This window comes from Podarcis vaucheri (genome assembly GCF_965113315.1).
Source record: "Podarcis vaucheri genome assembly, chromosome: 14".
NCBI lineage: Eukaryota > Metazoa > Chordata > Lepidosauria > Squamata > Lacertidae > Podarcis > Podarcis vaucheri.
In genome coordinates this window covers 30,915,538-30,929,562 of record NC_138752.1, presented here as the reverse complement: position 1 = coordinate 30,929,562, position 14,025 = coordinate 30,915,538, and the positions used below count along the sequence as shown (strand labels likewise).

General features: G+C 48.2%; 1 protein-coding gene across 2 annotated transcripts in view; it reads left to right on the top strand.

Moving 5' to 3' along the window:
- Positions 1-14,025, top strand: part of PRKCB (protein kinase C beta) — a 187,370-nt gene that overhangs the window by 118,035 nt on the left and 55,310 nt on the right. For both annotated transcript variants that reach the window (XM_082199358.1, XM_082199357.1), the window contains exons 8-9: positions 4,793-4,889; positions 8,473-8,619. In XM_082199358.1, the coding sequence (XP_082055484.1) occupies positions 4,793-4,889; positions 8,473-8,619 (244 nt within the window). The remainder of the gene's footprint in view (positions 1-4,792; positions 4,890-8,472; positions 8,620-14,025) is intronic.

The window sequence follows — 14,025 nt, the reverse complement described above, 5'->3', positions numbered from 1 at the left end:
CTAGCCAGCTGGTGCCCTCCAGATATTTGCTATCTACGGTATTTATTTCATTACATTTCTGTCACACCTTTCCTCCAAGTAGCTCAGGTGGCATACATGGTTCTCCCCATTTTATCCTCACAACAACCCTGAAAGGTTGGTTAGGCTGAGAGGCAGTGACCGGCGCCCCAGGTCACACCCAGAGAGCTTTGTGGCCGAGTGGGGATTTGAACCCTGGTGTCAGGAGCTGGAGTCAGGCATACATCATCAAGGAAATTATAAAGCACCTGATGCCAGTGAAGTTAACTCTTGATTCAAATAAACCCAAACAGCACAGTCCTAGTGGTCACAGCAACCCTTCCCAGTAGGTCTTGGCCCAATGAAGCAGTTTTGAGGACTGAAGGTCCCCGCCTTCCCACCGCTCTGTAAGCCCCCCCCCCCCAGTTCCTTCCCTAGCAACCTAAATCTCTGTCATCTTGTCTCTCTTTGCTCTTCCTTCTTCATTCCTCTGCAGGTTCTAGGAGACCGGGGGAAGGGGAGCTGGTCACAGCAGGAGGGGGAGACTCCCTGGCTTCATCAGCAGCTTGCCTCATCACTGTCTCCTGGGACCACTCCCCTCCAGCCTCCTCTCCTGCCTCTGAGTCTGAACTGCCCTTTGTCACAGCCTCTTCCTGCTCCCTAAACCCTGTTGCCTCTTCAGCTTCTAACGCCTCCTTCCCCCAGTCTGTTCCTTCTTCTCCCTCTGACCATTTGTCATCCTCCCACCAACATCCCCCTGGCTCTGAGCCTTCTTCCCCTGAGGGTTCCTTTGGGGGTTCTCCAGATGGTGCCTCCCACCACTCTTCTACATCCAGTCGGTTCATGACACCTGGTCTCCCAGGTCTTGCTTGGTCCAACACTCCAAGCACTACACCAGACTGGCTGTCCTTGCTGGGGCTCATGGGAGAGGTGGTTGAAAACATCTGGAGGCCATGGTGGCAGGAGGTCTTGGTGAAACAAAACAATGGGAGTGTATTGCCAGGTAGGGATCTGATCCTTAGGAGCCCAGTTTGCATCTGCACCAGGCAGAGTTGGTTGCAGAGAACCCAGCAGAGAGGCTTCCTGCCCCTCCCCAGGATGAAAGTTTAATCTGTGGATGTGAAGAATGGGATTACTTGCTGAGGCTTCCCTGTTTCCTCAAATGAAACACTGTCCAAAGCAGTTAATTACTGTCAGTCGAGGCGGGCAGCGTGGGCCTATCAACTCCCAGAGGAGTAGGGCCTGTTTGTTTCTGTTTTATCTCCCTCAGCAGGAAACAGGATTTTAATTTTCTTCCTTCCCGCTCCTGGTGCTGAAGAGTTGGGTGACCTTAGCGAGCAGACCAGAATGCCTATAAAACTTCTGTGCGTGCGGCAGGTAGCAGATCTAGCTGGTCCTTCTGTGAGCTGGAGGGGGGACTCTTTCCTTGTCAAACTCAACACCTGGATTTGAGGATTCATCCTGGAAGGTGCTGTTTTGAAACCAAGGGGAACAGAAGAACCGAAGAAGAGTCTGTTGGATAAGGCCAATGGCACATCTCACAGTGGCCGAACAGATGCCTGTAGGAAGCCCACCATCAAGATTCAAGCACAAAAGCCTTCTCCCCTCCTGTGGTTTCCAGCAACTAGAATTATGAAGCTTCACTGACCCCAACTGTGATGGCAGAGCATAGCCAAGGGAGAAAGTTAATGCCATCCTGACCAAGTCAGCGCTTGTGAAATATATTTGTGGAAGTCAAAAGGGTGATTTCTAGGTCCATTGACATCCTGGGCTAATGGCAACAGGTCCTGAAATCCCATGGATTGCTCTGTTCCAGGATGCCAAATGGGGAAGGGCTGTAGCAGCTCAGTGGTAGAGCACATTTTGTGCATACAGAAGGTCCCAGGTTCAATCCCCCTGATGGCATCCCCAGGTGGGACTGGCATTCTGTCTGCAACCCTGAAGAGCTGCTGCCGGTCAATGTAGACAATACTGAACTGGGCGGACCAATGGTCTGGTTCGATATCAGGCACCTTCCTATGTTCCCATTTAAATCAGAACCATGAGGACTTTATTTTTAGGAAAGGGACATGGCTCACCAGTAGAGCACCTGCTTTGCATGCAGAAGGTCCCAGGTTAAATTTGCCCTAGTGGCATCTCCAGCTAAGCCTTGGGAAGACACCCCAGCTGAAGCCCAGCTGCCAGATAGTGTGAACGATACAGAGATAGGTTGTCTTCACTATCTGTGTTACCATCTTAGTCTCCTGATGGATTCACACACACAGTTGTAAATCCACTAGTAGTTGTGCTTACTGGACCAAGACATTGTGCCACCTGAGGTGCAGATGGGGTACACACACCTCAGTTTCCCCAATCACACACGCCCCTTTCTGCCCACTTGAGCCTTCCTTTGATTCTGATGATGGAGCAGCCTTCTCCACAGCACCTGAGGGCAGTGGGCTTGCTTAGGGGTGTGGAGGTCTGGGTTTTCTAAGTTTCCAAAGGAACTACCCATGGAAACCCGACCAAAGCATAGGCAAACAGCAGGATGTTTGTCCATCTGCACGGCAGACAGACAGAGAACCGTTCCATTGACCAAATGGTTTTCCCAAAATGCTAGAAGGACATTAGCAGTAAGTCAATCATGGACCAATTTGGAATGCACTCCCAGGGAGACGGTGATGGCCATCTACTGAGATGACTTTAAAAGAGGATCAGACCCATTCATGGAGGAGGGGGAGGCTATCAATGGCTGCTAGCCACAATAGCTGTGTTCTGCCCCCATGATCAGAGGCAGTCATGCCTGTTGCTGGAAGGCACAGGAGGAGAGAATACTCTTGTGGTTGACTTCTGCTTACAAGGACTTCCCATTGGGGCATCTGGTTGGCATCTGGTCGAGAACAGGATGCTGGACTAGATGGGCCATCTCCTGATCCAGCAGATCCTTCTTATCTTCATATGTTTTCTGTGCGGGCTGTCAAGGCGAAGCAGGGATGGGGCAGTTGGATCTGGCGTGAGTGGAGCAGGGTTGCAAATGAGTCTGGGTGCCGCTTCTGGTTGGCACCAACCGCCACCACTGCCAACTAGACATTGCTCAAGCCCCAGGAGCAGATCCATGTCACATCTGAGTCTGCTTCAGTGCTGAGGACCCGTCCCTGCAGTCTGAGGAGCTGAGCTTAAGATCTTCAGGGTTAGTAGCGATGAGCCAGAGGGGCGTTGGTTCAAGGCAAGCGCGACGGGCCACTCCTCCTCTGAATTTGCCGCAAGCTCTCCGAAGGAAAACAAATTGCAAATTTCCTCCAAGCCCTCGCTGCCACCTGTGGAGCCGTCTCCAGCGGGGAGATGGGCGCACATTAAAGAGCATGTAAAATATGGTAAACAGCTCCTTGCTGCATTTTTAAAAACCGTTAAGTGGAGATCTAAGTAATTTTCCTTGTCACAGTGTTTGGCTAAAGTAAACTCCGGGAGGTGGGAGTCTCCAGTGCATTTTTCATCTCTAAAGAGCCGCAGCAAATGGAGGCGCGGAGTTGAAGGGAAGGGTCCGTCCTTGCATTATGCAAATCCTGCTTTGTTCCTTCCCTGCCAGTCAGGCGCACCGCCGCGCTCAGCCGATAATGGCCCCCTGATAAACTCTTCCTCTCCGCTGAAAAGATCTCATTGACAGAACTGGAGCTTCGCCTCCAGCGGCAGAAACTGACTCACAGCTGAATGACAATTCCATGATTCCCCGTAATTGCTTATTAGATTTTGTTTGTTTGTTTGTTTGTTTGCTCCCCTCCCTTCTCCTGGGGGGGGTCTTTGCTTTGTAGAAGGCTCTTCCTGAAAGGGTGATGGAGCTACTTTTCTGGGATTGCTCAGCCTTGGAGATTTGGAAATTACAGAGCCAGTATGGTGTAGCGGTTAGAGTGTTGGACTAGGACCTGGGAGACGAGGGTTCAAAATCCCCACTCAGCCATAAAGCTCTCTGGGTGTCAGGAACTGGCTGGGTGAGGGAAAGTGGTGGGAGCCAGCTGCCCAAGAGCCTTGAGGAAGGGCACAGAAGAAGACGACTTAGATCCAGGATCCTGGTGGTGGGACACTGAAGAGCAGTCTGGGGAAGGGACGAGCTGGGAGGTAGAAGCAGGGATTTTGAGCGATCAAGGGAAGCCAGGAGAAGGAGGGTGTTACAAGACAGGGTTAGAGGCTGAGAGTCACAGTGTGAGTGCAGACTCAGACAGAGAGGAGTCAGAGGTTGGCCCTGCTACACAGCAGCAGGACAGTCCCAGTCCTGCTGGCTCTTCCCCCCCTCTGACACCCCGCTTGAGGAAAGCCCTGTACATTGAGCAATGAGCCCTGCAAGCCCAGAGAATAAGCCCCTCCCCTCCCCTGCTTTCCTGACTTGTGGATGACCTGGTATCGCTTGATAGCTCCTTGACACTGTGTGACCTTGGGCCAGTCACTGCCTCTCAGCCTAACCTACCTCACAGAGTTGTTGTGGGGATTACATGTGGAGAGATAGAACCGTCTATGCCCCCTTGAGTGTACATGGATGCTTAGATCATTTTTTAAAATGTGGAATATAAATAACAAAAGTAAAGCAATTACCTGTGCAGTGGAGGACTCCATAAATAGTTTCATGGAGGCAGGGTGCTTCCCCCTCCCAGTACCTTGGAATTAAGTCTGCCTCCAACTAGACTAGAGGCTCTAGACCAGAGCTTGTTTTCCTAGAGCTCATTTGGGCCCTTCAGCCACTTCCATTGTTTTCCCACTTCACCTTGCTTGGGTTGCAGCTTCTGACTCTGGTTCTGCTTTGCTTACCCAATTTCCCCCTGCCTAGGTTTAAGCTGCTGAGCCAGGAGGAGGGGGAGTACTTCAACGTCCCCGTGCCCCCTGAAGGTGAAGAGGGGAATGAAGAGCTCAGGCAGAAGTTTGAGGTGAGCAGCCCTTCCGAAGGACCAACCCCCCAGCATCCTTCCCCTGAATGAGGCATTCCAGGGGGGAGAGAAGGAGGTGCGGGGATGTTCCGGGTGGCAGGAGAGGTTATATTGTTTATTAATATCCTTCCTAAATTGCCCTTTACTTAGCAGAGTTTACATTCCCCTTCTCACGCACAGGAGAAAGCTGGTTGCAGGCTCGTTAGAACCTCTTACTATTATGCCATTCAATCTGCCTCAGATTGAATTGTATGATCCTAGTAATATCCCCTTTTAAATCCCTCCTAAAAGAATAAAGACACCACAGTCTTATTCATAAGCAATAAGAAGAAGGTTTACTCATGATCAGGCAGAGCACAGTGTGATCCTGGAGGCAGGCTTTAGGCTTAAAGTTACAGTGGTACCTTGGGTTACAGACGCTTCCGGTTACAGAAGCTTCAGGTTACAAACTGCGCTAACCCAGAAATAATACCTCGGGTTAAGAACTTTGCTTCAGGATGAGAACAGAAATTGTGCTCCGGCAGCGCGGTGGCAGCAGGAGACCCCATTAGCTAAACTGGTGCTTCAAGTTAAGAATAGTTTCAGGTTAAGAACGGACCTCCAGAACGAATTAAGTTCTTAACTCGAGGTACCACTGTTCAAGCGTATACAAACGGGCTTACCCCATATGGGAGATGACCTGGGGAGACTGCAAGCTAGCAGTCCAAGAAGTTTGCAGGACGAAAGGAAGATGGAAAAGAGAGAGAGTGGCAGCATGCCTTGGCCTTTTACCAGGTCTGGAAAGGTCACGCCCACCCACTAGTCACATGCAAGGAAGGATGCTCCAGGCCAGGAGGAACAGGAAGTTTCGACTGGCTGGACAAACATGTCAACTCTAGCAAAACAAGGAATGTTGTATTTGACTGCTCTCAGTGGATTACATCCCACAGGAGATTCACAAGTTGCAAGGTTTTCAGAGGAGCATAGCCAAGGGTCTGAAAACCAAGCCTGATGAGGAACAGTTGAGGGAGTTGGGTCTGTTAGCCTGGAGAAGAGAAGACTGAGAGGCAACAGGATAGCCATTTTCAAATATCTGAAGGGATGTTACGTTGAAGACGGAGCGAGCTTGTTTTCTGCTGCTCCAGAGGGGAGGATCTGAACCAACGGATTCAAATGACAAGAAAGAAGATTCCCACTAAACCTTAGGAAGAACCTTCTGATAGTAAGAGCTGTTTGCCAGGGGAACAGACTCCCTCGGAAGGTGGTGGACAAGAGATGTGACTCAGGGCCACACTCCTGTAAAGTAAGGAACTGTGGACTTGCAGCACAAGACCTTGGCTCTTAGCACCATGCTTAGAGGAACAGGAAGCTTATGTGTGATGCTTGGGATAGATCTGTTCCTTCATCCAGTATCCAAGAATTTATTTATTTCAAAAAAATTATACTCTGCCTGATTGGGAAGAAAAACGTGGTTTACAAGAAAAATGAAAAGATACAACAATAAGATTATCAATAAGAAGAATTAATAACAGTTTAAGACTTTCAAAAAGTTAAAATAACAATACAGTCGTACCTTGGTTGTCGAACACCTTAGTTGTCAAACAAATCAGCTCCTGAGTGATCGAAACCCAGAAGTGAGTGTTCCAGTTTTCAAATGGTTTTTGGAAGCCAAATGTTCGTGCTGCTTCCGTGGCTTCCAGTTGGCTGCAGGAGCTTTGGTTTCCGAACATTATGGAAGATTAACTGACTTCCGGAACGGATTCCGTTTGACTTCCAAGGTACAACTGTAGACCAAAACAGATTAAAACATGAATCAACTTTCTAAAAAACTGGGTAGGCTTGTCTAAGCAAAGATGATTTTAGCAGGCACCAAAAAGAGTACAACAAAGGTGCCTGCCTGCTATCAATCAGCAGGGAGTTTCAAAGTTCAGGTGCTTCCACATTCAAAGATGGAGTTCTTACAAACGTGGAATGGGTATTATGTGGCACCTGTGGACAGTGACAGGTCTGCAGATTGAAGTGGTCAAGGGAGCACAGGTGCGGTAATCTGATCTCACAGGTAAACTAGTCCCAGGTTGTTAGCTCCAGGTGAAAACACCCCAGGGCAAGGGGATTCTGGAATGAATTGGACCCTGCTACTGGCTCTTTGCAGGAAAGGAGCATTGCATCTGCCAGTTTTACTCTGCGTTCCAGCTCTCCAACGGTGTTTTTGGTAGCAGAGGGAGCCTTGCCCCCCCCCACCAGGTGACACCAGGAAGCCTCTTTTGTGGCTGCCGTGCAAACCTTCTCTCTTGCGTTCGGAGCAGCTGCCCCAATTAAACCACTGGAATCGGCTTAATGGAATTTCATGCTAGGCTGAGCTCTGGGCAGGCTCCTCCAATGTGACATATTTTTTCAGACATTAAAACGAATAAATTGTGAGATAGCTCTGTCTCTGTGCGCGTGTGTTGTTTAACAAATTGTGCTCCGGTGAATTAGTTAGCCACCAGACTGCGGTGGGGAAGGGAAGGCTTTGCACGAGGGATGTGATTGTTCACCATTCTCCCGGCAAAGCTCCTTTTAAACAGTCGGCAGGGATTGGAAATTGCAAATGGAATAAGCATTGTTTGTCCCTTTTGCAAAGCAGGCTTGATCTACCGCCATCCATATCAGACATGCACATTTTCATTCAAACTTCTTTCAAAGGAGGAAACACCACCTTTTTGCTATTGTGGGACAAGCCTTTATGTCCAAGGAAGTGTTGCTTTTCTTTAAAAAAAGAAGAAAAGAACTTGCAGCTGAGGATCAGTGCAGGATAATGCAAAGAGCTAGGATCAGTGCTTTTTTTCTTAAAAAAAATGTTTAGGGGTAATACTGCCCCTCAACGAGGACAAACTTAGATCCACAAAATGTTTAGGGGTGTGCGTACCCCTGTGTCCCCCCAGGAAAAAAGCACTGGCTAGGATCATGTGTACACAAGCTGCAATCATCATAGTATTTCTCCCCCAAATATTTTATTGTTGTCACTTATTTATACAAGAAGCAAATATCAGTATTCAACCATCCTCACCACAGAAGCACCAAACGTCTCTTTAATTACGTTCAGCTTTTAAGTCATTGCGGTTTTTAAACAAAAGTATCATTTCACAAGTTGTCATGTGTTCTCAGAGGCCTTTAGCCATGTTCTCTCGATGTTGCATGTGCAATGAGAATATGCCAGGTTGACTGAAAAGTAGTGATTTGCTTGTCTGTTTGGCTCTCTCGGATGCGGGTTGTCAGCGATCGTCAAAGTCTGACTGAGCAGGGATGGAACAAGAATGTTTCGAGGTGAAAATTTGTACGGTGTATGAATGAAAAATCCGCCCAGGAGAGCAGGCACAGCTAGGTGCAGTCAAGGCTGCCTGTGAAATCATTTGACTTTGCATCCATGAGATTAGCTTGTATAGATCACTTGAATGATCCTTTTTAATTTAATTCACTGAAGCTGCAGTGAGACTGCCAGTCTCCTCCAAGATGGCTGTGACGGCTTAGTCCAAAATATTCAGGAAGCCAAGGTTATCTTGTATTTTCACTGCCCTTTTGGGAAGGGGAAGTAAATCAATAAATTCCTTTTTTTTTCCTTAAGAGAGCCAGAATCGGCCCAGGAGCAAAGGCTGCAGAGGAGAAAGCAACCAATGCCATCTCCAAATTTGACAACAACGGCAGCCGCGATCGGATGAAACTGTCGGACTTCAATTTCCTTATGGTGCTGGGCAAAGGCAGCTTTGGAAAGGTGCGTGGCTGGATGTTCCCAGGACCTCTGCTTGGTCGGATGTCTCCTGGCTTCAAGAAAGCTGGTTTAAAAGGTTCAAAAGCCCTTTTTTGCTTAGGAAGGCTTTTGGTGCTTGGGGAGAGGAGTGAGGCAATTAAATATTCTTTCTGCTGTACTGTAATCATTGTTGAGTGACTGTTTTAACTGATGGTGCTTTGGGTTTTAATGGTGATTTGATGCTTGATTATGAATTTTCATACGAGTGGCTTCGAGAGCCCGGTGGAGCCTAACAAGGAGAATATAAATTTTAGAGCAAATGAATGAATATGTAGATGCATGGATCAATGACCTGACTCAGTGTAACGTGGCTTCCTGTGTTCGTATAAACTGCAGTCATGCCACAAAGCTTTAAGATCTGATGGGTCCTTTCACGAATAAAGTCTGGTGAGAATCCTAGCGCTGCAGCTACACGGCATAGACATTTTTTGTGGAGGCACCAGCCACAAGTCCGCACCACACATTTAAAGCACATGACTTCCCTCAAAGAATCTTGGGAACTGTAATTCACCCCCTCACAGAACTACAGTTCCCAGCACCCTTAGCAAACAGCAGTTCCCAGGATTCTTTGGGGGAAGCCATGTGCAGGGATGGCCACCAACATAATGGTTTTAAAAGAGGACTGGAGGTTAAGAGGGCTATCAGTGACTACTAGTCACAATGGCTATACTCTGCCTTTGCAGTCAGAGGTGGCAATGCTTTTTAATCCCAGTTGCTGGGAACTGCAGCATGGGAGAGGGCTCTTGTACTCGACTCCTCCTTGTGGGTTTCCCGCATTAAACACACGAGACATAAACAGCTGTACTTTTGAATAAATAAGGTATAATACTCATTGTGTCAAATTGTAGATTTCAACAGAAGTCTCATAAAGTTCAATGAAAAAAGCAGAAGACCCAGTGGATCAGTTCATTCTCTAGTCAGTTCATGTATAAGGTCCATACAGGTATAAGTATCTATTCCACCCGTCTGTTCATAGAGTCCAATAATCCACATGAAGGGTTGTTACAGTTCCACAGAATCCTTTCACAGAGTCTAAGAATATTAGCCTTGGCTCCTATGTAATATTGCAGGATAGTGGATCTTATAGCAAGGGTCATCTAGCCCAGCTCCCTGCAATGCAGGAATCCTTTTGCCCCACGCTAGACTCAAACCCATAACCCTAAGATTAGGAGTCCACCAACTGAGCTATCTTGGTGTACGCAACCCCCAGTTCAAAGGTCAGGATAGGAATGTGAAGGGAAAGTCACAATCCTGGTTTGAAAGTGTCCTGGGGGCTAGGCAGAGAGGAGGAGAAGGAGGAGAACAAGGAAGCAAGCTTGTATGAACTGCCCTTCTATCCTGAGGCCAGGCAGCACAGATCAGAGGACCACGGCCATTTTGCAGGTGGCGGTGGAGGAGCTTCCAAGATGATGTAAATCAGGGGTCAGCAAACTTTTTCAGCAGGGGGCCGGTCCACTGTCCCTCAGACCTTGTGGGGGGTCGGACTATATTTTGAAGGGGGGGAAATGAACGAATTCCTATGCCCCACAAATAACCCAGAGATGCATTTTAAATAAAAGCACACATTCTGCTCATGTAAAAACACCAGGCAGGCCCCACAAATAACCCAGAGATGCATTTTAAATAAAAGGACACATTCTGCTCATGTAAAAACACACTGATTCCTGGACCGTCCGCGGGCCGGATTTAGAAGGTGATTGGGCCGGATCCGGCCCCCGGGCCTTAGTTTGCCTACCCATGATGTAAAGTGTCGCTGAGAATTCGCTGCACCTTGCAAGCTCTTTGGCAGCTATTTGACAGAAGCCTGTCAGGTTCCCATTCTTAACTCTCCTCCATTCACTGATTCCCCCACCCCCACCCCTGTTTCCCGCTGCTGGTAGAGCATATTTCAGAGAACAGCCTGACTTGGGAGCCAAGCAGTTAACACTCTGGCACCAGAGGCTGCATCTGCAAGATTAGCATTCCCCTCACTTAGCTGGAGAGAGTCAGGCAAAGCTAGATAGGAGTCTCGGTGGAGATGGCGCAAACCTGGCCACTGATTTTATTGCACTGGAAAGCCTCGCAGGCCCAGAGAGGGGATGGAGAGGATCAATCAAATTAGAGGTTCCCGTCTTGTGCAAGGAAGGAGAAACAACAGCTGCTTTGAGAGTGTCTTCTGGGGCGACAGTGATGATGAGGACAGTGGGTCCAGGAATACTCTTCTCTTGTCATTGCCCCTTCAGGGGGGCAGCGCTGTTTCTCTCTGCAACAGGACTAAGGGCTGAGAGAGGCTGCAGCACCAGCTTACAACCGTTCTCAAGGCAGCTCCGCCAATTGCACTCTTGCAATGGCCTCTTTCCCCCTATCTTCTGGTAAATTTCAGTTCATTGCACTTCTGTGGGAATTTGCATTTTTTTAAAAAAGGACCTCAGGGGGAAAAAATGATCATTTTAAACCACTTTCCCCCCAATGCACACCTTTTTTTTGGGGGGGGTGCAGTTTTGGGATATGTGAGACCAGGGTGCAGTACTAGTCGGCCCCCTTTGGGCTCTTCTGAGGCTCTTTCATTCTTACCTTTGTACCCCAAGTTGAATGCAGCTGCCTGGCAGGGCTTTCTGTCCAGACATAGAATCATAGAATTGTAGACTTGGGAGGGACCACAAGGGTCATCTAGTCCAACGTCTTGCAATGCAGGAATCTTTTGCTCAATTTGGGGCTTGAACTCACAACCCTGAGATTAAGAGTCTCCTGCTCCACCGACTGAGCTTTGTCCAAAGCCTCCTCCTTCTTCCCTTGTGCAAGTTACTTCTCGTGAGCAAACTGTGCTGTACGCCAGTATCTCTCTTTGGGTGCCAAAGCATGGGTTTTTGTTTCCCTCCTATCTTTTGCAGTTGTGTGAAATGGTTTGGCTTTCTGCCTGCGTGGCGTCGCACATTTGCAAGCTGTACAAAGGCTACTGCATGAAACATGGGCTGCCGTAGCAAGCCCTCGGGAGCCTCTCCCACCCCCCCACCCCACCCCCATTTAATTCTGCACTCCAGGAAATGGCTGCCTCTTCCTCTCTTGCAAAGGTTGCAAGGAGCGAACACCAGCCCTGGGCACCGTCTCCCCATCTGTTGGGAGATGTTCACCCTTCAGGAGCCAAATTCGATTGCCTGAGCAGCGTTGGGGAACCATTAGAGAATTATTTACAGTGACTGGAGCCTGCTCTCCGGGGACTGCTTTCATCTTGAAATATAATCAATTTTAATTTTTGTGTTTTACACTCCGGGGAATGTTCTCCCAACACATCCAATTTCTTTTTTGAATGTATCTTATTGCCAGACAGTCCAAAGACCAAACTGGACGTGATGAGTTTGGAATCTGCATCGCTCTTGGTACCAGGTTTAGGGTGGGACATCGAAAAGTGCTGATTTAGATTAGGGCTGCAAGGAGGGGGTTATATAATTCCCCCCTCCCCCCAGGTTATTTCCCCCATTAAAATCACCTCCCCACACACTGAAGTTGCCATCCAGTCCACAGGGCAAAAGACTTATAAGGTGATACATGAAGTTTTTGTTCTGTGGGTTGTTGTGTTGGTTTGGAGTGGACCTCTGGCAGTGTATGTGCGTGTTTTAGGGCGGGGGGAGGGCAGAATGCTGAATTTCTGAATGATAACCAATGGCAGCGTTTTGCCTTCTTTTTTGTATGTGCTGTAATGCTTGTTTTTGGTCACTAGGTGCCACTATAGAGCTGTGAACCACTGTCTGCAATTCCCAAGCTGTACTTTGAACAAATTATTTAGGGGCCAGCAGACAGCTCCAGAGCTTTCGGGGGCCCTTGGTAGGTTGCTGTACTGGGATTTCTCCTATCTGGATGGGTAGTTCCCTCAGCTGCACAGCCATCTTTGTTTTCCCATAATGCAATGCACTAAAAGATTGGCTCGTCTTTTCAATCTTAAAAATCTTTTAAATGATTTTTGTAGATCATGTAATCATAGAATTGCAAAGTTGGAAGGGACCCTGAGAGTCATCTAGTCCAACCCCATGTAATGAATGAATCCTGCCCACAGCTGTCCCTGGGTGGGCTCGAACCACCAACCTTCTGCTTGACAGCCTGGTGTACTGTCCCATTGTACCACTTCAAAGATCACTGAATATTGTCTTCTGTAGTTTTCAGAAATTTGCCTGAGCTTTGGCATATTGATTTCATCTGACACAGTACAGTGGTACCTCGGGCTACATACGCTTCAGGTTACTTACGCTTCAGGTTACAGACTCCGCTAACCCAGAAATAGTGCTTCAGGTTAAGAACTTTGCTTCAGGATGAGAACAGAAACCGTGCTCCGACAGCGCGGCAGCAGCAGGAGGCCCCATTAGCTAAAGTGGTGCTTCAGGTTAAGAACAGTTTCAGGTTAAGAACAGACATCCGGAACAAATTAAGTATTTAACCCAAGGTACCACTGTATTAGATTTTTGTAGCTTTAAAGCAAAGATGCAGAACCTCTATGACCCTCCATATCTTGCCAGACTCCAACTCCCATCATGCCTCATTATTGACCCTGGTGGCTGCAGGGGCTGGCAGGAGTTCACAGAATCACAGAACCATAGAGTTGGAAGGGACCCTGAGGGTCATCTAGCCCAACCCATGCAGTGCAGCAATCTTTTGTCCAACCTGGAGCTTGAACCCATGACTGTGATTAAGAGAATCATGCTTTATCAACTGAGCTGGAGTCCAACAATGAATCGTGTGATGGATTCTTCAACTGTGATCCCTGCCTTGCAGAGGGTTGGGCTAGATGACCCTTGGGATCCCTTCCAACCCTACAGTTCTATGCTTCTGTGAACCCCTGCAGGGCCACAAGTCCCCCAGTCCCCACTGTATGGGATACTCCTAACCAGGCCTCCTCCGAAGTATTAAACTCAAGAGGGCTGACTCCCAGGCAAGTGGGGTTATTTTGCAGCTTTAGAATTTTATTTTTCTTTCAGCATTTGTCTTTAACTTTTATTAACTCGTGGTGTTGAATATGGGAGTACTTGTGTTACCGAATGAATATGCAATTTCCGTGACTGCGTATGAATTGCCTATAAATAAATACGACTGCAAAGTAAGTAGAATGCAAGAAGGGGGCACCAGGCCTAGTAGCCAGTCAGACCACATGAAGCAGGAGAGTTGCCCAGGTCAAAGGCAAGACCAGGAATCTGCTCTAGAGCTACCGGTCCAGAGAATCAGATGAGCAGGCTCAGAGGTCATAGGGGTGGGCTGGATGTGATGTTGCAGATCGGAAGGATCCTGGGGCAGAGTAGATCAAAGTCAGGCGAGGTGGTCCGGAAATCCCCCCTGCCAAGGTGGCGATCGACTGTGTGGCAAAACAATCCATTTCCAGGGAATATGACGTCCATTTTGAACACC